The sequence below is a fragment of the Candoia aspera genome, chromosome 1 (genome assembly GCF_035149785.1).
Source record: "Candoia aspera isolate rCanAsp1 chromosome 1, rCanAsp1.hap2, whole genome shotgun sequence".
NCBI classification, from domain to species: domain Eukaryota; kingdom Metazoa; phylum Chordata; class Lepidosauria; order Squamata; family Boidae; genus Candoia; species Candoia aspera.
In genome coordinates, this window is record NC_086153.1 from 539036 (window position 1) to 565522 (window position 26487).

The 26487-nt window shown below is 58.0% G+C and overlaps 2 protein-coding genes across 3 annotated transcripts in view; both read right to left on the reverse strand.

The window, feature by feature from the left end:
- The window catches only part of VTN (vitronectin), a 116367-nt gene that overhangs the window by 33834 nt on the left and 56046 nt on the right, over positions 1 to 26487 (reverse strand). The gene's annotated exons all lie outside the window — the stretch shown is intronic.
- Positions 1 to 26487, reverse strand: part of SMG6 (SMG6 nonsense mediated mRNA decay factor) — a 78760-nt gene that overhangs the window by 22967 nt on the left and 29306 nt on the right. For both annotated transcript variants that reach the window (XM_063294865.1, XM_063294856.1), the window contains exons 9-12: positions 25537 to 25598; positions 22693 to 22838; positions 5230 to 5346; positions 3295 to 3454 (exon numbers count right to left, since the gene is read on the reverse strand). In XM_063294865.1, coding sequence (XP_063150935.1) covers positions 3295 to 3454; positions 5230 to 5346; positions 22693 to 22838; positions 25537 to 25598 — 485 coding nt within the window. The remainder of the gene's footprint in view (positions 1 to 3294; positions 3455 to 5229; positions 5347 to 22692; positions 22839 to 25536; positions 25599 to 26487) is intronic.

The window sequence follows — 26487 nt, forward strand, 5'->3', positions numbered from 1 at the left end:
GAATTTGCAGTGTGGGTATAATTTGCCCAAGGTCGCTAAACTCAGTGCTGCCCCGTTGCAGCTGCGGGGCACCGCTGGGGACAGGCACACCGGGCCGGTGTGCCAGGCGGGCTGTAGCCAGCTAAGAACTGCGCAACAGTTCGGATGGGGCAGGGGGGCCCACCGGCCAGCTTGCTCCTCGGCCCCAGTTAAAGGGGGGAAACTCAAGAGGGGACCTTTTCACCGCAAGGCGGAGGGGGCAGGAAAGGGGGCTGACTTTGAGCTAACCTTCTTTGGGACTGGCTGGAAAGGCAGGGAGGCGGCTTCCAGCCCCCCCCCCCCGAAAGCTGCTCCAGGTGGACAATCTGCACTCATTTATTTGCTGGAATAAATGTGCAGGACGGGTGGGGGAGCATCACACTGAAACGAAACATCTTGCGTTCACGATAGTCCTGGGAGTGGGGTGGAATCAGCTGCCATAAATCAAACCCCAACTCTCCATCTGCACAACCAAGCCAGAGGGGCCCTGGGACCCTGCCCAAGCTGCCCTATTCTCCCAACGGGCGAGAAGGCTCGGACAGTGGGGAGAAATGCAGAGGAGGAGGGACGCCCGGCTTGCAAACCGCAAGGGTTAAACGAGAGTGAACTTGCCACATGCCCCTCAGTCTGGGGGTGCGCTCCTGCCCCCCGGCTCTGAAGTGAACGTCTGAAGAGACCGGGCTGGACACAAGAACCCTAACCGTGCCTGTGCGACCCCGGGGCCAGGCTCCCTGCTGAAGACGCCCTTCAGGAGCTGGGGGGGGGCATGCAGGGCCACGGCTCCCTCACTTTCCCCTGGGTGGGGCCCATAAAATGCCTCCTGCACCGTGGCTCCCCCACCTGATCAGCAGCAGTCTGTGGCGGGGGAGGGCAGAAGGGAGCCTGCAGGTGTAGAGGGATGCTGAGGAGGGGCTGCAGAGTTGGGCTAGGATGCCCTGGCTGGCTCAGCCGAGGGGGGAAGAGGGTCCTGCTGAGTATGCCCAGAAAGCTTCAGGCTGGCAAACCTGCTGGGGCCCCGAGAGTCGGTGGAGCCGAGCCCTGTGCCCCTGCCCTGGACAGACCAGGTGCTGCAAAGGCACCCACCCCTTTTCCGACACCTCCCACGAGAAGCACCTCTGCATCTGGCTTTCCAAGCAAGGCTTTCTTTTCAGGCCTCTTCCATGTAGAGGGGCATGGATTTGGGGAGGAGGCCAGAGCAGAAACCCAGTTCCTTTAAAGGAGCTGGGCCAGGAGGGATTCGGCGGCCCCCGAGCTTGGCAGCCGGGCCATCTTCCGTGCCCTGTGCAAGCGCACGCAGCTCATCCCCGCAGCCACTCAGTGCAAAGAGAAACCTTGGTTGTCAAGGCAGAGCTCCGTGTCTAAAGAAAGATTCTGCCGTGCGGATGCAAAGTGGGGGCGGGAGAGCCCCTCCCATTTGGCTCACCTGTCTGCTACCCCAAATGCAGGCTTCCCTCCAGAGCCCTGGGAAACGCCTGCTTCCCTTGTGCCCCACACCTGGCGTCCCGCAGTGCCACCACCTTCCTCCAGGGGGAGAGGGAGGTAGCGGAACGCAGCCCACTTCCAGGGGAGAGATGTGCTGGCCAGCACCAATTAGGAAGATCTATAGCATCGGGACATGGAGGGCCTGGGCAGCCTGGTGAGGCGCGGAGGGCTCTCCAGAGTCCCAGCTATGTTTCCCATTATGTAACCCTGGTCATGGGCAGGCCGCCAGGCTCCAAATGAAAAAGAGACTCTGGCTTGGCATGGGCTCTATTTTCCTATCCTCATTCAGGGTCAGCGGAGTGTCATACAGCTGCAGAGAAAGCTCTGGGGATTAAACCTGGGCATGGCTCCAAAGCCTGAGACCCGGGTTCAAGTACCAGCTGAAAGCAATAAACCAACCGCCGCAGCTGGGCTGCGTTGAGCAGCCTCGGAGCCGCGCTGGCTCCCTGGGAACCGACTGCCAGCCGGGGACAGGATGAGTGTGCTGTGCCAAGGCTAGGCTGGACTGGCCATGGGGGCAGATCTGCTCTCTGCCCCCCACCTGGGAGCATCCCCCCCGCCCCTCCCAGTGTTGTTCTTCTTCAGCAGGAGGCAGCAGTGGGACTTAGCTCTCTCTTAGCTGGCCAAGGAAGAGAAGCAGCTGTCTTGGATCCTCCCCCTCCAAAACCAGGGCGGGGGCAGAAGTGCTCCCGCCCATTCCTACAGCCTGACCCGGGGCCCAGGGCCAAGGAGCCAGGGGACACGCCAATCCCCAGGAGGCCCTTGACTGTTCCCAGGGCCTGTCATCGATGGTGGTGCTGCGAGGGAGGCCGAGGGGGAAGAGCTCGGAGAGGAGGTCGCCGAGACGGGGGCAGGCGGATAGGCAGGCAGGCAGCGGCCTTCGGCAGCGGCTCTCCCCCCGTCCAGACGGAAGAGCCCGGCAAAGCCCCGGCCCCCAATCTGGTGGGTGGTGGCTTGCTGGATGGGAGGTGGCTGTGCTGGCACCTGGGCCTTGGAGGGACAGCAGCAGGGCACTACTGCCCCCACCCCTGGCACATCGCCTCCACTCTGGGCCCGAGCTCCTGCCCAGGAGGGCCCACCGTGCACAGGAGAGGGCAGCAGCCCTCCCTCCCTCCCTCCCAGCCAGCCAACAAACAGAAAACAGACCCGTCCTTCTCCCCAAAGTGGGGCCCGGCACTTCCTGTGTGAGATTTCCATTTCCTCGGCCAAAATGAAAAAAAAAAAAGCAAAAAGTGGCAGCGAGGAAAGGGGGAAGGAGCTGGGACAGATATCCTGCCTGCTCTGCTCAGCAGAAGAGGAGGAGGAAGGGGGGGACCATTTCTCACTGAAGCCCCACCCAGGGGAGGAGGGCCCCCAAGGGAATGCCCAGAAGGAACTGGGGAGGGAGTGCTGTTCCCCATGGGCGCAATGGAAAACTGAATTCAGCAGGATGGTCAACCTTCCCCAGGCTGTCTGGCAGGACCCTCCCAGGCTGACCCAGCTGAGGATGGGCGGGCGGGTGCCAAAGTCGGGGATCAGCCTCCTCCTCCAGCAATCACCTCCTCGCTCCTCCACAATCTCAGCTGAGAGGACGAGGCGCCATGCTGGGTTCAGAGGGGCTGGGTTTGTCCCTATTTACCCACAAGGCATGCAGCAAGAACAGGAAGAGAAAGGGGGAGCCTCAGCCTGGTTCCAACGGGCCGGGCAAGAGGGAGCAGCTGCCCCCAGTGCTCATGCGGAGGGGCCCCGGATGCCTTCGTTTGGGACAGGCTCAACCCCATGGGACAGGCTCAACCCCATAGGCAGCAGACGTACGATTGGGGCAGCTCCAGAGCGCTGGGCGGAGGATTCCAGGTGTCCGAGTGGCCAAGCATCCAATCCGACCAGACCTTGATGCTGGGAAGGAGCTCTTTCAGATCCGGCGGAAAAGCGGAGACCTTGATGTCGTCTTCGGCGTCCCCCTGGGCTTGAGCCGCTGCAAGAAGGGAGGGGGGACCGGTCGGAGTGAACACTGCCCTGGTTCCCCCAGGCACACCGGAAAGCCTGGCGGGGGGTGGGGCTGGAGCAGTGGCTCCCCAGGGCTGTGCTCACACAACACACTTGACCAGCTGCACTCCTGCAACAAGGTCACTGAGCAGGACCCAGGAATTGGGCCTCCTCTGCCATGGTGCCTGCCCTCCACAGTCCCATTCTGAGATTCATGTGGCCCCCGCCCTGGCCCTGTTTAAGTGAGCCCTTAAAACCTGCTTGGGTCAGAATGGACAGGAGACCCTTGTGGGAGTTTTCGGTCATTTCACTGATTTTCTATGGATTTCTTTTGGGATTATATGTCCTGTCTTTTTTTTTTTTTTTTTTTTACAGTTTCTACTCTTATATTCTGTAAGCTGCCCAGAGTCCCACAGACTGGGGCAGCCTAAGAAAAAATACATAAACAAGGAAACAAGCTGGACTCTCTAAACAACTTTAGTTGCATGAACCCAGCCCCACTGGTTCCTTCGTAATCCAGAGTGCTGGGCAGGGCACTGAAGGCTGAAGCCCCCGTGCTGGAGCTGCCTCTCCACAAGGGAGATGCACCGGCACATGGCTTGGACAGAAGCGCTCTGGCTCTGACCGACTGGGCCAAGCACTGGGCGGCAGCAGCAGCAGCAGCAGCAGCAAACCGAGTGCTCCTCCTGAAGGGAGGGACCTCTGCGGGGCTTGCAGGGTGCTAGTCCCAGAAAGATGAGGCAGTGGGCAAGCGGGAGGACTGGCTCTGTGGCTGGGAGGGGGGGCAGTCCAGAGGGTCCCTGGGCTTGCTTGGGGCCGGCTGTCCTCTGGCCCCAAGGAGAACTGCTCTGCCCGCCCGGGCTGGGGAATATGGGGCTGGTGGCCACTTCCCTCACAAGCTGTTTCTACTTCTGGAAGCCTGAGGCTGCTGCAGCTTCGATGAAAATTGCTTCTGAGATGCTGGTAGCAAAGCCTGGGGCTATTTTTATCGCAGACCTGAGAGAACCGGACTCCCCCAACCGTGTTCTGTACGTGCCGTGTGGTAACATATAAAAAACATGTCATTTTAAAACGGAAACAAACAAACAAACATTAGGCCAAGGTCACAGGGAGACCGCCTGCTCTGCAGATCCTGGCTGCAGGTTTGTGCCAGGATAAGACGGGCTTCTTCTGGTCTTGGCACGCTGGGTGCACTGGGCCACTGTGTTCAGCCAGACCCTGGGCACGGTGAGTCACACAAATGCAGTGAAGTCTGCTCTGCCCAGCTTTGGGGGCCGGCCCCGTGTGCGAATGCAGCCGTGCGCCTTCCCAGCTCCTCTGGCTCCTGGCCTTGTGCAGAGAGAAAGGCCCTGCTCTTCCAGACCCTGGGGAGGTTCCTGGGCAGAGGAGCCCAGGGCAAGGGGAGCCAGGAAGGAGCATGGAGGCGCAGAGGGGTCTGAGTCCCCAAATCTGGCCCCACAAAGCACTAAAGGAGTCGAGGGACTTCTACGCTGGCCTGAGTCTGCTGCTGCTGCTGCAGCTCCTCCCCAAGGCTGGATCTTGTACTCCCCTGCTGGAGACCCAGGCCCCCCTGCTAGATGGGTGCTGGACAGGCTGACTGTCATCTTGGCCCTTGCCCAGAGCCTTGGGGACAGTAGCGAGAAGGGGTTGCAGAAGCCCATGAAACTGCAGCCCCCTGGAAGAAAAGCGCCAGGTCTGTGGCACACGGGTCACAGGTGCCCCCAGGAGCCCAGATGTGCCAGTGCCACCTGCCCCTTGCCTTACCCAGGGAGACGCCTTGCAACAGCCGGGTGCAGCGCCTGACCAAGATGGCAAACATGGCGAGGCCCAGGGCGGAGGCCTGCTCCTGGATTACGGACCGACAGTCTTCGGAGAGGCACTCTAGGAGGCAAGTGAGAAGCTGGTGAGCGGGAGGGAAGCCAAGCCCTGGGGGTGCTGCCCCCTGGCAGGACAGGCCTTTCCGGCTGCTCGATTCCAGCCACCCCACCGGGCCTGATCCAGGTCACGCACTCTCAAGCCAGTTCACCCCGCCCAGGCCATCAGCCAGCCCTCAGCTGCCCAGAGAGGAACAGGGAGGGCCCCCCTGCAAGGCCCTGCCCTGCCCCTCCCCCCCTTCTCAATCCTCATCAGTCCTGGGTGCTGGGGTGAGGCTCAGCTGCCTTACGAGGCATCGCGTGGGATTAGCGGGCCACCCTGCTTCATCATCTCCTCAGTGGCTGCCTGTCCTAAGATCTCGAACGCTCGGCAGGTAAAGGGATTTTTTTAAAATCAGCCCTACTAGCTGCATAAAACACTGCTCCTCCTTTGTTCTTATGGAGAGGAGGAAACCAGATTAGCTCAAAAGGGGCACTCTGACCCCCAAGAGATGGGCCCCCCATGCCCCTCGGTACGGCAGGCGCAGAGGCAGGAGAGGTGGCTCCAGCAGGCTTGGGGCTCTCGCGCCCAACCACGTTGGCTTGTGAAGCACCCAAGGGATGAAGTGCCAGCTCTGCCCCCAGAAAACGTGGCCTGCAGCCAGCCGTGGGGGACTTTGCATTGCAATGGTTGCTCCTTACCAGCATCATTTACTGATTTAAACTCAGACAAGCACTCAAAACAGTTACCTTTTTTTTTTAATGCAGAAAACTAAGAAGGACATATTAGTAAATTCAGTTAAATGCCAGGCAAAACAGAGGCCCAGGGGCAGAGCGGGCAGGGGCCAAGGCCAACTCCCGAGGGAGCATGTTCCACGCCTCGGGTGCAGCGCAGGAGAAGGGAGAACGGCGCTCCGCTGCAGGGGCCTCTTCGAGAGGGCCTCTCTGCCGATAGGGACTCTGGACAAACTTGCAAAACCCGACAACCAGACCCTTGGGTCTTCAGTGCTGAAACGATTTAACTCCTGAGGACGTGCTCAGGAAACAACTGGCAATCAGGACAGATGTTCCAATGCAGGCGTCGTGTACTCTCTGGGCTCCACACAGGCTTGCCGGTCCTGCCCCTTCTGCTCTGAATTCCAGCTTCTCCTCTCCCCTTGGCCTATTTCCAAAACGAGGAACCACACCAGGGACCACTGACTGTGAGCCACAGTGCTGGGCACCTTCAGCATGTTGATGGAACTGCCCCCAATGCCCCTTGCTAGCTGCGTCATGTAGCTGCTGAACAGCAACCCCCCCAATGCCACCTTCTGGACATGGCCAAGGAGAAGGACCAGAAACACAGCAAAATGCTGCCCCACCAGACGGTCCTGAAGGATACCACAGCCAATGGCACGGGAAGTCTCTGGGCGTTGACTGCCTGGGGCTGAGCCAGCTGTGTGAGAAGCCACTTCTGGGCTGCCTGAGAAGAACCGTGTTTATCAAAGGCAGGGAAGCCCTTATTCCACCACACAGACCACACTTGGGGCCCTGCGAACACAACCGTGTTTCCAGAAGGATCCTGACAGGTTAGAGGGGGCTCAGAGGCAGCAACAAAGTTGACCAGAGGTTGGAGAGCAGATTGAAGGAAGGACCTTGGGATATTCAGCCTGGAGAGAAGGGAAGACACGCTATCCATATTTGGGAACCCAGGGAAGATGATCAGGACCAGAAACAATGGGGGTAAATTGCAGCTACCTGGATTTTCCTTAACTATAAGGAAAAACTACTTCACAATAAGATCTGAACCCACCTCTGGAGATTTTTAAGAAGTGGCAGGACAGCCATGTCCCAAGGATGGCTTAACTTCTTTTCCTGGTCCTTGGGGCCCCCTCCGATTCCACAATTCTGTGACTCTGCACCTACACTCTTTGCACCCAGTTTCTGTGGCAGGAGGTCTGTGGTGATCAAAGGACTTTGAGTATCGCTTGTCAACCCAAAGCTCAAACGAAATGGGTCAAGCGACCCATACAGCGGTCACCAGGGGAGTTTTCCCCAAGGGAGCTGGGAAGCCATTCCCACCAGCCAAGTGGGGGGCCAGGGGGTACAATGTGGGGGGGCTGAACTGCAAGCTCTGGGACGGGCTAAAAGGTAGCTCAAGGCATTCAGAAACCTGTCCTGCCCCCAGCTGGAGGGGCTGCTCCCCCAACGCCGTGAGAGAAGGGCCTGCAGCCTGTGAGACTTGGAAGGGCGCCCTTACGGCAGAGCAGCATGACTCGAGGACCAGATGTGGCACCCCAGACTATTGCTGCCAACCTGCAGCCTTTAAGGGTTGCTGCTCTGAGCGTCTGGGAACTAAGGACGGGATAAAAAAGCCAACTTTTTTAAAATTTATTTTTCAAATTTCTATCACCACTCATCTCTCCTGAAAAGGGGACCCTGGGCAGTTAATGTGATACAAATAAAGGGACAGAGTGCATAGGAAGTAACTTCATGAGCTACAGTTCAGGATGAGGATGAGGATGATGATTCTCGTTTGAATTTAATTTCCAGGACCTACAAATCAAAGCCAGGCTGGGTGACTTGCCCCTTCCTTTCACAGAGTAGCCCCATCCTCAAGGGAACATGGCCCAGTCTCTCGCAGCACTTCAGCCTTTATGGCGAAGTGCTGCAAGTGCAGCCTTAATGCTCCTCGCGGGTTTGGCTGGAAACCTTCCGCAAATACTCACTTCGATTGGTACCTTCTGCAAACCTCTCCGAGGCCACGTTAGGGATGGGCAACTCTGGGGATTTGGCAGGGGCCTACTATGGGGTGGCCAGCTGGGTTTCTGGCCTTGTGGTTGTTTTCCTTTAAAAAACCACTTTAAGCCTGTTCCATGTTTAACTCTACAGTTTCAGAGCACCTTCTGGCTTGGAAAGACAGGAAGCCTACTTCCATCTTCAGCAGCAACGGCCAAAGGATGCTCCAGGAGGCAAGGAAGAACCCCGGGAGGTCTGGGGACTGACAGCTGGCCCCTGCCAGGCCCCCAACCCCACCCGCCCAGCCAAAGCGGCCACTGGGGCTTCCTTCCTGCCCCTGCCATGCAGCAGCAGCAGCCTTCCAAGCCGGGGCCTGGGAGTTCCGGCCGGTCCAGCGCCTGGGCGAGGTCCTGGCTCCCCCTCCACCAAGTTACCTGGGCCGCCTCGCGCTGCAGAGAGGACTCTGGTTTCCCAGAGAACATAATATTCATGGAAAACATAAACTACGGTCGTCAAAGTTGTCGGGTCTCAGGAAATGGATCGGCCGGGAGAAGGCTGCCATGTGGCCGGATGTTATGCATTTCTAATTAGCGCTATACATCTTTCAGCGGCAGCCGCGAGTGTCCTTTTGCTGGGAAACAGAGCGCCCGGCCTTGTTATTGTAACTGTCAAGGAGTGCCGAAACAGATCATCTCCAGGAAAAGGGATAAGAGCTGTTAGCCCTCCCTGGCAGGGCGTGCCAGGCCGTCCAAGAGGACGAGGCGGCCCGCAGAAGGCACCTCTCTGCCAGGAAAAGGGGTGCAGGAATGCCAACTCCGGCTTCCCCTCCACACAGGGGACGGCCTTCTGTGGCTGAGGCCCCTCCCCGGCTGGCCTGGGGGGCAGGCGAGGAGGAGGACTCTCGAGCAGGCGAAAGGAAAGGAAGGAGACAATCCGGCCCTCCAATGCCCTTCCTCCAGGCCAGTCTGAAGCACGTGCTGGTCTTCAGGCAGCCTGGACCGAAGCGGCTCAGAGAGGGCAATTCCCCTTTCACGGAGCTCTTTGGTGAGGAGAAATGGGCCCCGTCTGAGCCTGCAGAAGCGTCCCCGAAGGGAGGCTCGGCTGAGCATCTGCCACCTGATGGGCAGGGAAGGAGCACCCTGCTCCTGGAGAGCCTGCAGATTGCCCAGCCGGGCTGGGTACCTACGGTGTAGTTCTGCCCACCAGCTGGCGAGGCGAGGCTGGGGAGGAGCGTGGCTGACCCCTTCCCTCCTGAGCCGACACTCCACCTGGAGGCAAGCTGCTGCTGCTTCTCCCCTTATCACCGCAGCCCCTCAGACACTCCACGCTCTTGCCTCGTGAGTCACTCCCAGCCAGACGCTCCCAGCCCCACACCCGAGGCTGCCCCTTTCCCCGCGGCTGCCAGTTCTGCAGGAAGTGGGCAAAAGACTATCAGACTGGAGCGGGCGGTGAACTGGTTGACACGGTTCCCTCTCCCTCACACACCAACGCCCTGGGAGGGGGAGGAGGGGCCGCAGCTCAGCCTAGGCAGACTGCAGGCCCCTGGGTGGTGGCGTGGAGGGGAAGGGCCCCAGCCGGGAGCATCCCCTGCAGGCCCAGCACCAGGGATGCCGCCTGACACCTACCAGGCAGCCCCCCTCCACTCCGAACAACAGGACGGACCCGAGACAAGGTCCGAGGCGAGAGGCGCAAGGAAGGCCCCCAAACAGAAAGGGCAGCGGTGGGGGGATGGGAGGCAATGGGGAGAGCAGGACCAGGGAAGGGGCGGGCTCCACCCCCCGCAGGCCCCCACAGCCAACAAGGCTGGCTTCTCAGGCCCTGCAGCTGGACCACCCCCCCAGAGCACAAGCACAAGTTGCTGGGAGGGGCTCCTCGCTGCCACTGTGCAGGGTCAGCAACCTCCCCTCTGGATCTCCCCCAAAGCAGCAGGGCACAGCACCTGCCCTGCAGTGCTGGCCTTAACTCTGCTGCTCTTGGGACAGGCCTTGTCGCTGGCCCCTGGGAAGCCTGCCAACCCCAGCCCTGTGCGGGGACCCGCCCAGAGGCAGGCCACCCTGGCCATGCCCTCAAGAAGCCCACTGCCCTCTCCGACCATAACCCCCAAGCCTGGCTGGCCCTAATTCTGGGCAGGGCCTCCCTGCCTGTCTGGTTCAGGAGGGGGGCGGTAGAGGTGAAGCCTGCCAAAAACGGGGAAGGGGCAAGATGAAGGACGGTACTCCCAATGGAAGCCATTAGACACTCAACACTTCATTTGTTTCTTTCGCCCCCCACCCCCGGGAGCACAGCTCCAGGCCCAGGACGTAAGCTCTCCTCCTCTGACGTAGCCAGGAAGCAGCTGCAAAATTAAGGAATCCCTCCTGACATCATGAAAAGGGCCAATGGCTTACAGGAGAAAGTCTAAAATCAACGTTTTCCAAGCTGTGCCACGGCTGGACCGAGACCTGTGCTGGAAGCCAAGCTCCAGGAGGAACTGTTGCGCCCTTGGACTGCCCGGCCAGGAGCTGGCCCCTCATCCGCTCCCCCCACATGCTCCTCGGGAGCGGACCCCGCCAGCTGGCTTCCTTTCCCCCAGGCTGCCAAGCGGAGAACCGGCAACCCCCGACCTCCCTGCGCACACGTACATACTGGCCTCTAGTCCAGAGGGCACGCTTTCCCCTGGCAACGGAATTAACACAGCCTTTTCCCGGAAGTATCTGTGGAATGAGGCTCCCATTTTTAGAACATGCTATTCCCATAAATTTCCTGAAAAGGCTCCTGGAGACATGCTGAGAAGCCATTTCCACATGCTGCGGGCAGAAGGCTGTGGTGGAGAAGGGACTAGCAGTGGTAATCCTGGACACCAAGGGACCCCTGCGCCCATCGATGGGCAGAGCAATCTGCAGAAGGTGCCCAAGTCAAAGCTGTCTTGAATGGCTTTTGGGGTCTTTGTTTGCTTTGTTTTGCTTTGGGAGGGTGCCCTCGCTCAAATATTGTTAAATAATAAATAAAGTAGTACTCAGGAAGAACAGAAAACGAACCTATTAATGAGATAAACATTAGATAAAGGCAGCAAATGTGTCAAAGCCCCAAGTAAACTAAAACACCCGTGTCTTGGAAAGGATGGGGTCCTGCGGGGGGGGCCGACCTGCAAGTACCATGAAGCCCCTGCAGCCCCCCACACCTTCAGAGACCCCAACTGCAAAAGAGCCACATTTCAGCCTGCTTCCAGGGCTTGGGCTGGAGGTGGGAAGCCTCTCAGTGACTTCCCCTTCCTTAAAATGCCAAGGCCCAGTTGGGCCAAAAAACCTGTGGCCCTTCAGACTGGGAGGTTTGGGATATCCCAAAGTCAGGCTGCCCTCACCAGGAGGCCCCACCCATTGAAAACACCTTTCGCTCTTCCAAGTCCAAGCCAGGGAGTCCTGTGGCTTTTCCAACTCTCCCACCACCCAGTTTGGCTCTGGCCCAGCAACAAAGAGGTGGGAGTGTCACCTGTGAAAAGACCAGGCAAGGGGGAGACAACAGCCCCCTTAGAAGGCCCAAACAATGTCACCCCAAAAGCCACACCCTGGTCCTTCTCATCCCACACAGCAGGGCATGGAAGGTCCATGCTCTACGAAGCAGGTTCCACGTGGAAGTTCAGGGAAAAAGCCTTCCTAAGAGCAGCTGGGCAGTGGCACGGGTGGCAGCGGGTGACGGCCCTCTGCCTGGAATGTTTTAATCTGGATTCCCAAGTGGAGCAGGGGGCTGGACCCAAAGACCCTTCCAACATTAGGGTTCTGCTCCTGTGAATTTCCCTGGCCTTATGGGTGAAAATCATGGGCATATGCACAGAGCTGGGGATTCTGGTTCTTCCTAAAAATTTAGCTTCTGGACTTTAGGAATCTCAAAATAGTGCTTGGATGAGGGGATTATCTAATGAAAGAACTCAGAGGACTTTCTGAGCCGCAGAGATTCAGGCGCTGGAAAGGGACAGGGAGACTGGCTCAAGTCCATCCTCAGGTGTGAAAGGTCACCGAGTGACCCTGGAGTGGTCAATCTCTCTCAAAGCCCATCCACCCTCACAGGAGAAGGGAGTGCCGTGTACACCACCTTAAGCTCCTAGCGAAAGGTAGGACATGCACCTTACAAGTTAATAATTCAATAGCGTTAATCACTCACGCTCTTGTGACCTCCTGCTTAGACTGCTGCAATGCACTCTATGTGGGGCTGCCCTTGAAGAGCATTTGGAAGCTTCAACGGGTGCAGAATGTGGCCAAGCGGGCAGTCAATGGTGCCAGCTATTTGGTGCATCGACACTGCTGCTCCACAAGCCGCGTTGGCTACCATTTTGTTTCTGGGTGGAAATCATGGTGTTGGAGGTCACGTTGAAAGCCCCACATGGCTTAGGGCCGGTTCACTTTATGGGACTGTCTCTTCCCAGCTGGTTCTACCCGTCCTCTCCGATTCGGCAGGAGAGGCGCATTGCAGCTTCTGTCAGCCAAGGAGTGTCGGCTAGCGGGGCTCCAAAGAAGAGGAGCCTTTTCTGCTGGGGCCCCTGCCCTCTGGAACATCATCCCTCCTGAGATCAGGTTGGCCCCCACCCTGCTGGCAGCTGGCGAGGCTTCGAAGACCTGGTTCTGGGCCTGAGCCTGGGGACCCGGAGGTAGGATGGAGCCCGTTTCTTGGCTAAGTTGAAGACTTTTTATGACTCTTTGGCTGCTGTGTATTATGTTTTTGATTTATTTTAATATTTGTCTATATTCCAATTGTTTTAATCTTGCAAGCTGTCCAGAGTCATGTACTTGAGATGGGCAGCTATATAAATTGAATGAATGAATGAATGATTAAAATACTAAATAAACTCCATGATTCTACAACCTGCCCATCTCTAGCAGCCAGCCATTGTAGGAGAGACGTGTTAGTCCATGACGACAAAAATCAGGAGCCCGGAAGCCCCCTTTCCAGCTCACCAATTTGATTCAAAGGCAGGAGCATTCACAAAGCACCCCCCCCAATGCCTCATTTTTAGCAACTACCCAGCAAACCCTGGGAATGAAGGCCCCCAAGGCAAGAGATCAGTGCAGCGGGCACCCGGCACAATGAAGCATGGGCTCACCCTGCGTGGCCACTCCCCTCGAGAGGGATCCAGAAGGCAGAGGCCGGCCAGGTGAGTCCGCCCAAGTGGAACGGCTGTGGCCGTGGCTCGCTTTGCGCCACTCTTGGCAGACGGCCCAGAAGGCGGGGGCCTCTCGACACCTCGCAGAAGCCACCAAAGCCATTCCCTGGCAGCAAGCAATCGCCTTCACATACTGCCGCAGTGGCATGGCTTTTTGGCCCCAGCCGTGTCACTCGAGCGGCTGTTCTGAATGTTGGTCTTATAATTTACTTTATTTTTGGTTCCAATCTTTGTGCGCTGCCCAGGGTCACCACAGCCAGACAGGCGGTTACAGAAACGCAAGCCAACCGGCGCAGGGGTGGCTCCTGGAGATGGCCCGCAGGAAGGTGCCGGAGCCTCCAGGTCCCTGGGGGCGCCCGACTCCCACGAGCAGTGCTCGGGGCTGCTGGAGGAAAGGCAGGGGAGACAGGCCGCACCGGCTCGCCCCAGCAAGGAGCAGCCCCGGGAGTTACCCAGCAAGTGGCCAGGAGCTCTGGGCGAGTTGCACGTGCTGGACGCCCCGGCCCTATGCCTGGGCAGGTCTGCTCTCCTGGCTGCCGGGAGCCGGCTGCTGCTTGTGGAAAGGAGAAGGGGCCTCCGGGCCTGCCCTGACCCCCTTCCTGGCCAGCCAAACTCTGGTGAAGCAAAACACGACAGCCGCTGCCACCGCAAGCAGGAACCTCCTCCCTTCTGAAAAGCTGGCGCGCCCGTCGAGTCCCTGCTGACTCACTCTGGCCGAGAATCCGGCATGACTGGCATCTTTTCTGCAGGTGGTGGCTGAGCATGCCCAGGTGGTGGCGGTGGCTTTCCCGAGATGGCCCAGAGTGGCACAGCAGAGCAGGGGCCCGGCTGCAGGCCAGAGGCAGGAGGAGCCTGTCCTGCTCCCCAGCCAGCCACCACAGGGCAGCACCCCGCTCGGGGCAAGGATGGCAACCGGAGGAGCCAGGAAGGGCTGGCCGCTGGGGTTGGTGACTACTCTGGCTGGCTCGGGGAGGCCATTCCAAGCCGGGCTTCCATGTCAACTCTGACCAGCAGCTCCGAGACTCTCCCTCCAAGCCCACGTCCGAGTAAAATATTTTTTCATAAATTTAACATCAGCATGTCTGCGTTTGGAAACTCCGAAAGCCCATGTTGTATGGTTTACTGCACTGGAAAAGGTGCCAGCAGAGTTTCAAAGGAAGGGAAGTGTATAACTGTTTCCTTTCAAATGCTTTTTCCAATGGGATCCACTGAGGGAAAAGGCTGGAACTAACTAAAACATTATTAAAAACTGCTACGAAGAGAGGGATGGAAAAAGATAGACAAGAAGGAAAGCAAAGCCCAACGTGGAACCGAGAGGAGTGGAAAAGCAGCGGATCCCCCTCCTGCCGGCAGAGCTGGGGGGCCGAAGGGCCTGCGCCTGCTGCAGAGCCAAGGAGGCAGCCTCAGGGGCTGCCGGACCTGAGCCTTGGTGACCCAGCGGCCACTCGGTGACCCGTGCACAAATGCGGAGCCTTCGTTTTTCAACCAAAGCTCTTCGCCAGGAGAGAAAAGCGCCCCAGATCAGCTCAATTGCCAAAGCGGGATGGCCTGACCGAACCTGGAACTAACACCCCAGTAACTCAGAAGGACACGCCCTCCCTCAACCATCGCCCTGGTCAGTTTGTGGAAGGAGACCAGGGCCCATGCTTGGGGCACAGCGGACTGGCTGAGGCAATCAATCAGACGGCTGTGCAGAAAATAAGGTTAAAATGCTACATCCCGAGAGGCCACCTTTGCCACTTGCCCAAACATTCTTTGTGCCGAAAGGCAGGACTGGCTTCTGAGCGGGCCAGGGCCGGAAAGCTCCAGGGCTATACTTGCACTGCCTGCCCGCTGCCACCTAACGCACACGTGAACACGGATGCTCGGCCTCTGAGGTTACAAAAGGGTATCCTTCACGTGCTTTCACGCCTGTAAGGGCTAGAACTCTTTTTGTTTTGACAAATAAAGAGATAAACTGCAGCTGCTGGCTACCCACCTTCTGAGATTTCCTCTCTCCTACAAGGCTAGCCTAGCATTTCACATTCAGCAGAGCTCTTAAGGGCCTTTCTTCGGACTTTTGTGCTCCCTGAAATGAAGGAGAGCAGGACTTAATGGGGGGGGGGGGTCCTGCCAAAAAGTTGTCTGACAGTGCTGAACAAAGGAGGACGTTAACGCAGCCTGTGGCTACCCTCCCGCATGGCATCTTGAGCAGTGGGGGATTCAAAGGAAGCAGGCAGTGGCAAGGAGAAATCCAGCTGGGCTGCCTAATGAAATGGTGGGGATTCACCACCACCCCTCGGCCACGCCCTTTGAACATTCCCCCCCCCCCCGAGTTGCCTGGGAAAATGGGTGCACCGCTTCCTGCAGCCAGCAGGACAGAGGGGCAAGACCGGCCAATGGATGTGAGTTTGCGACCCTCCATTCCTTGAGGGTGCCTTGGCTGCGGGCTGCAGCACACATGTGGAAGGATGAGGGGAAAAATAAACAGGCAGACAAAAGAATGAGGACGCCCTGCCAATTCCAACCGAGCAGCGTTTCGTTTAAAGGCTTATCAAGCTGAGAAAGAGCAGAGTCCTTGGAAGCCAGCGCTTCCTTTCTTTCAGGGCCAGCGCCAAACACCCTCAGGGACGGGCACAGGCCAGGCATGGTGGCAGGCGGGCGCTCCACCCACACAGCCAAGCAACCCTTCAGGGGAAGCTGGTCTAAAAAAAAAGAAGGGGACACACGAACACAATTTTACCGTTACGAATCTCAGTTGCAGCTGCTGTTGAAGGGGAAAAAAGGCACTTACTAGCTCCAGCACGGGCACTGGGTGGATCAGGAAGCCCAGAGTGCCAAACCAGGCAAGAGGGGTCCTGCCTGCCAACTGTAGAAGCCTGCTCCCTGGAAACTGGCAAAGGCCTAAAGCCCCGGGTGGGAAGGCAGCCTGGGGGGCAGGGGGAAGACCCCTGCCTGCTCTCCACCTGGAGCTGCCCTCCAAGCAGAGGCGGCCCTCAACCGGTAGCTGGAGGACCAAAAAGCCCCCTGGCTGGGAGGCGCCTGGCAGGCAATGCTGGGAAGGGAAGGGCACAGTGCCCAAGGCACAGGCAGCCCTGGCGGGCGGGCGGACAGGCAGGCAGGCAGGCAGAGGGCACATGTCTGGTTCTCTGGTTCGTGACCAGGATAACTTTCATTTGCAAGTTAACTGGCTCCAGCTGCCCTTAGAGGGAAAGTGAATGGTAGTTACAAAAGCAAACTAAGGGCTGCTATTAAGGCCAGCAACCATGGTATGCAAGAAATAACACAACTGTTTCACTCCTGCTCATTCAAGGCCCTCAAGACCCACGCTGGAAGGTCGAGTTCTCTTCTCTCACACCCCGTCCACTATTCTGGCTTAACATTTGGGGAGAGGGAAGGTGGTGGGGGGGAGAAAAACAACAAAACAAAACAAAACTGCTCACTGATAAAAGGAAACGAGGGAGACACGAACAATTGAAAACTACCTAAAAGCTCAAGAGAGGTTTATTTTATTAGTTCTTAATAAATATCTTGCAGATTTCCTGCAGGAAATACACCAGATCACATGTAGAATAGTTTGATACTGATGTCAACGGCATCAACATATGAAATCTATTAGGGGCGAAGCCACAGCAGGGCGATCAGTTGTGCAGAAAAGCTGCACGGCACCAAGGCAAGGGGGGGGGGGGATCTCACGGCCCTTCCAAATTCTTCGAGAGGTAAAAAAGTCAGCCAAGACACAGGGAGAGAGAGAGGGAGAAAAAAAATCCCACATCCTGCTTTGGGCTGCCAGCAATCTGAAGTGCCCAGAGATTAATTCTTTGTCTGGCCTGGAAATGTGACTTTAAAGGGGGGGAGGGGGGGCTGGGGAAGGTTGGGGGCTGGCATCGTGCCACTAACTCTTCCACCCCCAGCCATGTTTCAATGTAGACAGCAGTAAACCCCAGCAGACAGCAGCTTTGCGCACTGCCAGCGACTCACAGCCCCAGCAGCTGCAATGCGTCTTGCTCAGCAAATGCAGATGGGCTTGAGTGCGCTGCTTCCGCTCTGCACGCAGGGAAAGGGTGGGCGCCTCGCTGGCCCCTGCCTGAATGCTTACAGCCCCCTCCTTGCACCAAGCCCCCCCCCGGACAGTCCCCTACCAGGGGACTGTCCGGGGGGGGGGGGGGCTTGGTGCAAGGCTGGCTCTAAGCATTTGCTGGCTGACCTGCAGATCTGGACAGGCAGAAAAGGCAGCCAAGAAGTGTTTGGAAAGCATCCGGGGGGAGGGGGAAAGTTCCCTGCTGGAAGTGGTCCCCAGGGTTCAGGCCCGTGGCTGGCCCTGGGTGGCACCCCTTTCCTCCCCCTTGAATCTGCTCGGAGGCACAAGTCCCGCCACCGCGTTCTGGTTGGCCGATCCAAACCACGACCCTCCTTGGTGGGGAGCCTGGCAGGGGAGGGCCTCCTTCGGGCCAAGCAGGGTTGTCCCGCTAAGCTACGCTCTGCTCCGGACTGTCCTGGCCAAGACAAGGCTGCGATGGGTTTGCACTGCACAACAACAGTTCCCTCCGGTGATGGTTCCGCTACAGCAAAACTGCTCAAGTGGCACAGAACTGCCTTCCTTCGCATCACATCACCGCGGCCTATTTCAATCATGCTTGGGGAACAAGCCACAATGCTAAGCCATGATCTAGGTTAGCTCAATGTACCAACCCAGACCACGAGAACTGCCTCTCCTGGGCTCCGCCTCCGGCGTTCTTCCCGCTGGGCTGGCTCGTGGACTGGTGCCCAGTCACCCGGCCAGGAGGCCTCACGGTGCTACGGCACGAGAGGCGGAGCAGCAGGAGGCTCGGGGTGCCCTCCTTGCCGGCCCCCACCGGTGCTGGGAGCTGCGAGCTGTCTGGGGAGCTCCAGAACCGCAAAGGAGCTTTGCTGGGAGTGCTGTTGGCTTCTGGAGGGCAAAATCCTGGCAGCTCCTTGGAATTAAGGGATGGGCTTTGGCCGGAGCAGCATCCAGGGCTGAAGCTCCCAGAGAACAAAAAGCAAAAGGGAAGTCAGCTGTTGTCGCTGCATTAACAGTGCTCCTGTGTGCCACAAAAAAAGCGGCTTACAAATTCACAAGCACTCTTGATTCTGAAAACTGGTCCAGGGCTTTCCACCAAAAAGGTTCCAACGTGCTCACACCGCAAAAGGTGAGCCACAGAATTAAAGGACTACCATGCTGGAAGGGGCCCTTAAGCCGGGAAGCTGCATTGAAGTCCCTGAGAAGTAGCAGTGCGGCTGTGCCCCAGCACCCCAGGCAGCACCGGGGAGCCTCCACCGCTTTGGTCAGCGGGTCACCCTGCCCTCCCCGCTGCCCCTGGTAACGGGATCCCATGTCTGGAATGGAGGAACAGGGCCTGGCCTCCTCCTGCCTAACCCTTTGCCCCTCCCTCCCTCCCTCATTTAATTGAGCAACCAATTTATATGGCTGCCCATATATCCCTTCAGCCGTTTCAAGGCTAAACACTCCCAATTCCTTCCCTCTCCCTTTCTCTCTCTCTCTCGGCAGGACGCATCTTCTAACGTCTGCTAGTTTCTAGCTGCCGCTGCTGCTCTCTAAATTGGACAGCCTAAGATATCGGAAGGCTCCTGTCATGACGGGGTGCGGACTGGGAGACCCCCGAGCCTCCTTCCCACCCTGCGTTCTGTGGAACCCTTCCTGAAGCGCAGTGCCCAGCACCGGATATGGCATTCAGAGAACTGTTTACTTTACTTGTAGGCTGCCCACCCCTGTCCTCAGAGATGGGGCAACCAAGCAAAATAAGCAGAACAGTTGCTTCCCGTGATTGGGGAATTACACTTCTATTCTTCTTCCTTCGTAGTGACTTTCCCACAGGTGCAGGGTCCGCTTTTTTGGATCAACCAAACGTTGATCCGTTGGCTGCGACAGGAAGTGACTGACTGGCTTTCGCATGAGCCTGACATCAGAGGCGGGGGGGGGGGCTGGGCCAAAGCCCCCCCAGCCGCCTTCGTGCCCCAGGCAGGACTAAAACTCCCCATCTCCCGGACTCCGGCCTGCAGCCTTCACCATTGGACCAAACTGCTCTTAATTATACTTCTGATGATGCAACCTACAATTGCATTTGCATTTTTTTGCAACCACATGTTGCTGGCTCATATTCAGTTTGCAATCAACTCCTATTCCAAGACCTTTTTCAGAAGTACCATCCCCAAGCCAGGTATTCCTCACCCTATTCCGGCGCGTTTGTCTCTCTTAAATTTTATTCTGTTATACTTAGCGTATTTCTCTATTTTACTGAGATCTTTTAGGAATAAGCTTCTGCAGATCCAATAATCCTGCCCTCCATGCCCTCCGTTCGGTCACCGATGAAGAGGGGGAGGCATCGCATCGCAGACCCTCTGGCCTACCCAGCCACACCTTCCGCCAGCGTGGGGAGGGGCTCCCCTGCCGGCTCCCCTGCCGGCCACGCCACCCGGCCCACCACCCACAAGTGACACTACGGGGAACGGCATGGGGGGCCGGAAGCACAGCCTTGAGAGAGAAAACCAGATCCACCACCCAGGAGCCAATTTTGCCCCGGCACCTTCAGGGCCACCCTCCGGAGAAAGATGTTGGCTCGAAGGGCCACTGGGGGCTCTCCTGAGGACAGGCAGGGGCCTTCCCCTACCAAACATCCCACCACGCTCCTCCCCTCGGGACAAGTAGTCTCAGCAACGCACAGAAGAGGAGGAAGAGGCAGGAAACGGGAAAGCCGCCGGACGATCAGCACGTCCTGCAGCCCGAGAGGACGTCTGCGCTCCACCAAAGGTGGCCTCCTTTCGCATATATGATGAGAATGTGTGCTGAATGACAACCAAATCCCGTTATCCTCCCTGACGGGTGGGACTGCATCTCCGTCACCCACCAGCCAGCGTGGCTCCGGTGTCCCACTGGAGGATGCCGGGCGAGAGAAGCTGCTGCTGTTTAACTAGCGCCCAGGAATGCCCCTCTTTCTCTTTCTGCAGGGATTCAGCAGGCCGCTGCCCTTGACAACCATTAGCAGGAGCCCAAAGGATGGTCAAGATCCGTTTCTTTTTGCCCCAGACGCAGCTGGGAAGACCACAAGCAACCTAAAATCCTCTCCCTTTAATTTAATTTTAAGTAAATGTAGGCTGACTAAGGCTCAACTGATCAATCAACCCACCAGTAAGAGAGCAAAGAAGTCACTGGGTGGGAGCACAGCTCAGAGGAGAGGCCCCCCCAGAGCCGCCTCCCCCTGGACAAAAGGAGGCGGCTGCAGAGGAGCGGCTCTCTGCCCTTGGTGGCGGTGGGGGCAGCCCAGAGGGTCCCCAGGCCTGCTTGGGGCCGGCTGTCCTCGGGCCCCAAGGAGAACCGCTCCGCCCAAGTCTGGGGAACACGGGGCTGGTGGCCCTTCCTCACAAGCTGCTTCTACTCCTGAAGCCTGAGGCCACCGCAGCTTCGACGAGAACCGCTTCCGAGATGCCGGTAGCAGAGCCCGGGGCTATTTTTATCGCGGACCCGAGAGAGCTGGGCTCCACCCACTGCGTTCCAACCCTGCTAGGTGCTCTGTGGTTTCACACCAAGCTACTGTGGGGAAAAAGCGGGTCAGAAGTTTCTGGGGAGCCTCACAAAGGAAGGAGCCTTCTCTGCGGTGGCTCAGATGCCTCGATGCCGAGACCTGCCAGGCAGAGGGAGGCATGCCACGCCAGCCAGGGCCGCGCAGAGGCAACTGTGGGGCCGTGTCAGTGGCCATCCCTCCAGCAGGCAAAAAGGGTCTTTTCTCTCGGGAGCAGCAGCATCTGTGCATACAAATCTTGACCCCCTTCCCCACTCCTGCCCCATGGGCAGAAGCGGAAAGGGCGCCAGACTGGAGGTCTGCACAAGCATCCGGGGAGGAAAGCCCGAAGCAGAAACGTGCAGTCGCCCGGATGTCACGTCAAGCCTGTCTGGACTTCCACTCGAGGAAGAGGCAAGGGACCCCACAGGGCCACAGTGTGAATTCTGTCTGTGCTGTTTAGAGAGGGGTCCTTCCAGGAAGTCAAGGGTTAAACCTGGGACCTTTGCGATTCTAGGCCCCCCTCTCAGGAGGGGCTGTGCAGAGTCTCCCTCGAGGGCAAAGGGCCACCTGCAGAGGAACACGCAGGGCTCCCACAGCTTCCTGCCTGAGGGCATTTACGCATCAGCTGTGCAGGGACTCCCTGCCTTCCTCCAGTTAGCAAAGGAAGGAGGAAGTCAATGTGTGCCCAGAACCACCTTCCCAAAGCTGGCACCCTTGACTGAGCAGGCCAACTGCAGTCCCAACGCATCTTAACAAGAGCTAGTTGCGAGGCTCAGGCCTAAGGAGTGCACAACCACTGCAGCCAAACTCTTGTTCTAAACACAGCCCCGCATCCCCAGCACTGCCAAAGAAAGGCCAGGGTGGCCAAGACCTCTTGGGGGCTGCCTCCCCCGCCACTGGGGAGGCACCAGAAGACCAGAGTGGAGATCCAGACTCACAGCTCTGTGTGGGGAAAGATCTAGAAGAACTGGGGGCGAGGATGGGGGGTGGGGGGGTGAAGAGGGGAAGGAGAAGCAATCCCAGTGGTGGCCCATAAACTCGTCTTCCCGTGATTCATATAAACCCTAATCCAATAACATAGTAAAACGGAACAGTGTGCCTGAGATGGGTTTGATTCATGCAATTATAAAACAAATTATTAAAGCAGGGGGAGAGGAAAGCCCACAAGTCCAGATTTGAATAAATTGGGTGCAGATGGGTGGGGGAGGGGGCTTCTGTTCCCCTCTCTGAGATGCCCTGCCACAAAGGCACGGCTTCAATTAGCTAGCTTGCACACCAGAATGAGACGCCCCACTTCCCCAAAATTATCCCCCCCAAAGGACATTCTCCACACATCTGTGGTCAGAATAAAGGGAGCCCCGGTTCTCCGCAGGAGGCCAATGCTCCTATGGCCCAGATTTCACCCGGGCTGTTGTTGCCTCTTTCCAGAGGAGGAGAGAAATGGGTCAAGGAACATGGACTAGGGCGGGGCGGGGCACGACTGCCCACCTCTAGGACATTTGCAAGGGTACCAGGCAATCCCTTCCCCTGGGTGCCTTCCCAAGTCCTCTGTGGAGCCTGCCCGCAGAGATTAAGGGGTGCTGCAGAGCAGCCCGCTGGAGCAGGGCTGGGAACCAGGGAGCCCCTCCAGAGCCAGATGGCAACCTGGTCTGGCTTGGGGAAACTGCCTCCCGAGAAGCCTTTGAACTTCCTGGCAGAGGGGAGCCCCGCTAGGCACCTGCCTTCTACGATCCAAGTATCTGCCACCAACGGGCGGATACCTTTCGGGCTAGACAGATCTCACCGCCTCCTGAGCCTTTCAAGTCACACACAGGAAGGAAAGGGCACACAGAGGACCCAAAACTGCCAGAACAAGGGGGGCTTCTGGAACTCTGCCCATGCTTGATTAGGGTCTCTCAGAAGCACGGGGGGGAGCCGTTCCTGCCAGGTGTGGAGACGGCAGCCTTGGCCAAGACCTCGCCCCCCGCAGGCGCAGAGCCTTGGGCGTCTCTCCTGCCCATACCTTTCGGCTGAGAGTTGTGCACAGCAAACATGTTGATGGCCATGAGCTGCAGCAGACGGGTGCTTCCGATCGGCGGGGGGCTGTGCTCCAGCAGTGCCCGGAAGGCGCTCAGGACCTCTGCTGCAACAGCAGGGAAGGTCTCCATCCTGAAGGGGTGCAGGAATGCAAGAGGTTAGCAAGAGGTTAGCCCTGCAGCCAGGGAAAGATTCCAGGGCGCCCCAGAGGCCGGCCAGCCTGGCATCGTCCCAAGAACAGTGGGGCTCTCTCCCATCCCATCCCAGACAGAACCTGAGGTGTTCCCAGCAAGGCGGGGGGCCCTTCTGGGCTGCCTGGGCACCTTCTCCTTCTCCCCAGGCCTGGCACCTCTGGGTTCTGGGCCAGGTTGGGGGAAAGGCGGCCTCAAGCCCACGCAAGGCCTGGGGTGAGATAAACTCGAGGCAGCTGCGGGCAGCTTGACCCTGATGGGAGCCAGCCAGGCCAAATTTAAGCCAGAGGTCTCGCACTTGCAGCCTGGGAGAATCAGATGACCTTCCCGCGACAGTCACCTCTGCTGCTCTGCCTTCCGACAGCCAGTCCTCCACCCAGGCAGAGCCACCCTTCTTGCCCTCAAGCCACCGCGAGGAGGGGGTGGTGCCAGCAGCCTTGCCTGCTCGACCTCGCCCCCAGGTGCCTCAGGCAGGGGGAGGCCCCGTATCAGAGTGCAGTGGCAAGGTCCCCAAGCCTGGTGCAGGGCAGCCACGCCTCTGCCTTGTGCGGGAGCCTGGAGGGGCAGCGCTTCTGTGTGGCACAGGGGTGCCAGGTGTGTCTCCTGCAGACCCAGGCGCTTTGCCATCTCAGCCACCCTCCGTCCACCATGCCCCAACCATCCCTGAAGAGCGGTGTGGGCGCTGTGGGGAAAGCGAAGGCGTTCTTGCTTCTGCTTTCGCTTAGTAGGACATGGGCCCATATCTGAAGTGAGTAAACGAAGGGGACCAGCCGTAAAATTATAAGCCTACCTGACAAAGTAAAACTAAATAAAACCCTGGGCCCAGATGGCGTTCACCTGAGGCTTTAAGAATTGCTGATCTTCTGACAAAAATAAATCCCTTTTTAAGGTCGACATCTGTTCCAGAGGACTGGAAAATACCAGTATGAATTCAATTTTTAAAAAGTGAGGGAGTGAGGGCAGCACAGGTTATGTCAGCTTAATTGGCTTAACATCCAACCTGAGAAGAATGCTAGAAAATACTAATCCAGTCTAGAGGAGAATGAGTTGTGCTGACAACGAGCCAGCGGGGCTTCCATAAAGACACGTCTTGCCTCCCTTGCGCTCCACACTTTTGAGAGGGTCAACCAGGATGCATCCAGCAAACCACGCATGCTTGGACGTTCAGCGGCTTTTGACAAGCCCTCCCTGTGACGGCTGCTGAGCAAATGCGGCAGCCATGAGATAAGAGGACAAGCATCCTCTGGGCTGGAAGCAGGAAACGCAGAGTAGGGAAAAGGGGCAGTTTGGAGAGAGGTCCGAAGCAGAAATCCACCAGTTTGAGGCTGTGGCCGACCAGAGAGGCGGCCAAGTTTGCTGATGATACCAATTTGTTGGAGGAACTAAATCAAAAAGGCACTGCAGAAATCTTCAAAGAGATCTCTGTCCAAGCCTGACCTCAGAACAGCCAATGGAATCCAGTGTAAGCAGAAACCCCAAGTTGACATATACAGGAATGGGATCTGGATGGGCAGGGATGGATCAGGAATGGGGTCTTGGAATCATGGTGGATCACTCGGTGGAAATGTCAACTTCTTCATAAATTGCACTGGTTTTGAAAAAAGCAACTACCATACCTCGAATCATGAAGAATGGGATTGAAAATAAAGCTGCTGCTGTAATTGTGTATTTGTATTAATCTCTCGGGAAACCAAGCTTAGAGCAGGACACATTTGAACAAGGAGATGACAGAGGGTAGTCAAAATGATTGGGGGGCTCAAGCAGCGGAGCCTGATGCAAAGGTACACCAGGAAGACGTATAAAATCACACACAATGTGGGAAACATGAGGAAAACTTTTCAAAACTCAAGAGGGGAGTCACAGGGCTGGTGAAAGGAAGGACCTATTTATGCAGCACACAGCGAAACCGGAGCTTGCTGCTGGCAGGGGTGGGGATGGCCCCAAAAGGCAGTGGGCCCGTGCGCTGAGTGCTGGGCTACGGGAACTCCTAGGCCATCAGACCCATGGCCCGAAGTCGCAGACTCGACATCCCAGATGCTGGGGAGCTGTGGTGGGCAGGGTCTCTTGCCCCCTTTCCACATCTGGGGGCTTCACAGAAACTCCAGGGGGGCCACTGTGGGATGTGCAGTGCTTGACTAGCTCCATACCTGAGAGTGGGGGCCAGGAGGAATCCACGGGGCCAGGGATCCCAGGTTCAAGAACTTTCCCTGCCGAGAGGGCAGCAGGCATTTGGAGCAGCCCAGCCGGTGATGAGCACAGGGGATGAGGGAACAAAGTGGGGCACTTGCCATCTGCCCTGTCTGGGACCCACACGTGTGGAGGCAGCGCGGACAGGGAGGGCCGAGGAGCTTCCTTCCAAAGGTCTGACTGGGGGCTGCTGGAAACTTACAGGGTTTCTGCTCGAGCCGGCAGAGCAGCTGCTGCAGTCCTGCTGGCAGCCCCCCGGCCGTGTCCCCCAGGCAGAACGCTGAGCCAGCTTGAGAAGAGGAGCCCTGCACGCCCCCCCCCCCCACAGAGGCCGGTCATTAGCATCACACCCTATGCCCTCCATTCCAAACACCAGCCCAGTTGCTCACAGAACTGAATTCCAAAAGGCCTCGTAATGTAGGAAAAATAAAACAAACATCCTGCAGTCTTACCCAATCCTGGTAAACAGCTTCCCATGGGCATGGAGAAAACGGAGGACGAACCTTTTGTTCAGCTGCATGGGAAAGAAAAAAAGGGGGAAAATATGATGAAGAAGATGAGAAAACAATCCAGGCCTGCTCTCTCTCCCTCTTCCTGCGAACGAGCTCAGAGTCCCGAGTGACCGGAGAACCTGGCCAGGGACGAGGGGGTGGTACAGCAGATGGGAACCAAACGGCCATGCCCCGGCCTCCGTCCCAGGCCCTCTGCGGGCTGGTGCCAAACAGCGCGGGAGGGCCGTGGCCCCCTCTGGTGGCCGCTGGGGCCTTTGCAACGGGGCCTGTGCGCCACTGCGAGGCTGCCCAGGGCAAGAGGCCCCGGGAAGGTCACAGGCTGTGCTGGCAGCTGCTGCCGAACCCTCCGAAGGCGAGGCTGGCTCTGGCAAGCAGGGTCGATGCATCTTCTGCTCTGCCCAGACAGTGCCCACCCACCCCATCTCCTGAGCTGCAACCACTGGAATGCCAACCACCAGCCTGCCAGGAGGCAATTGGGCATCCGCAGGACAAAGCCCACCAGGCTCCCGGTTTGTGCTCGAGCCCTCAGCTGACCCAGGCCTCCCCGTCTGATCCTCTTCCTGAACAACCTGGTTGTGTTTCTGGGGAGGGGAGGGCTGGGTCAGAAGCAGGATCAAGGCAGTGTTGTGCTGAAGGAGAGGTGGGCCCGGTTCCACTGCCAACCCCTCCTGCCCCACCTGCGGGCTGACCCCAGAAACGAGCTTCACTTCCAGGGACTGGCTAAGTCGCTGAAGCTCCATTTTCCAAATGTCTTGGTGGCAGAGACACCCAACAGTGAGGGGCGCTGAGCCTGGGGCTCCCAGGTGCAAAGCCCTGGCCCAATTCCCCTGCAGCACCCCCACGAACTAGGACTAGGGAGACAGCAGTTCAAGTCTACCTTTGGTCTAGCCT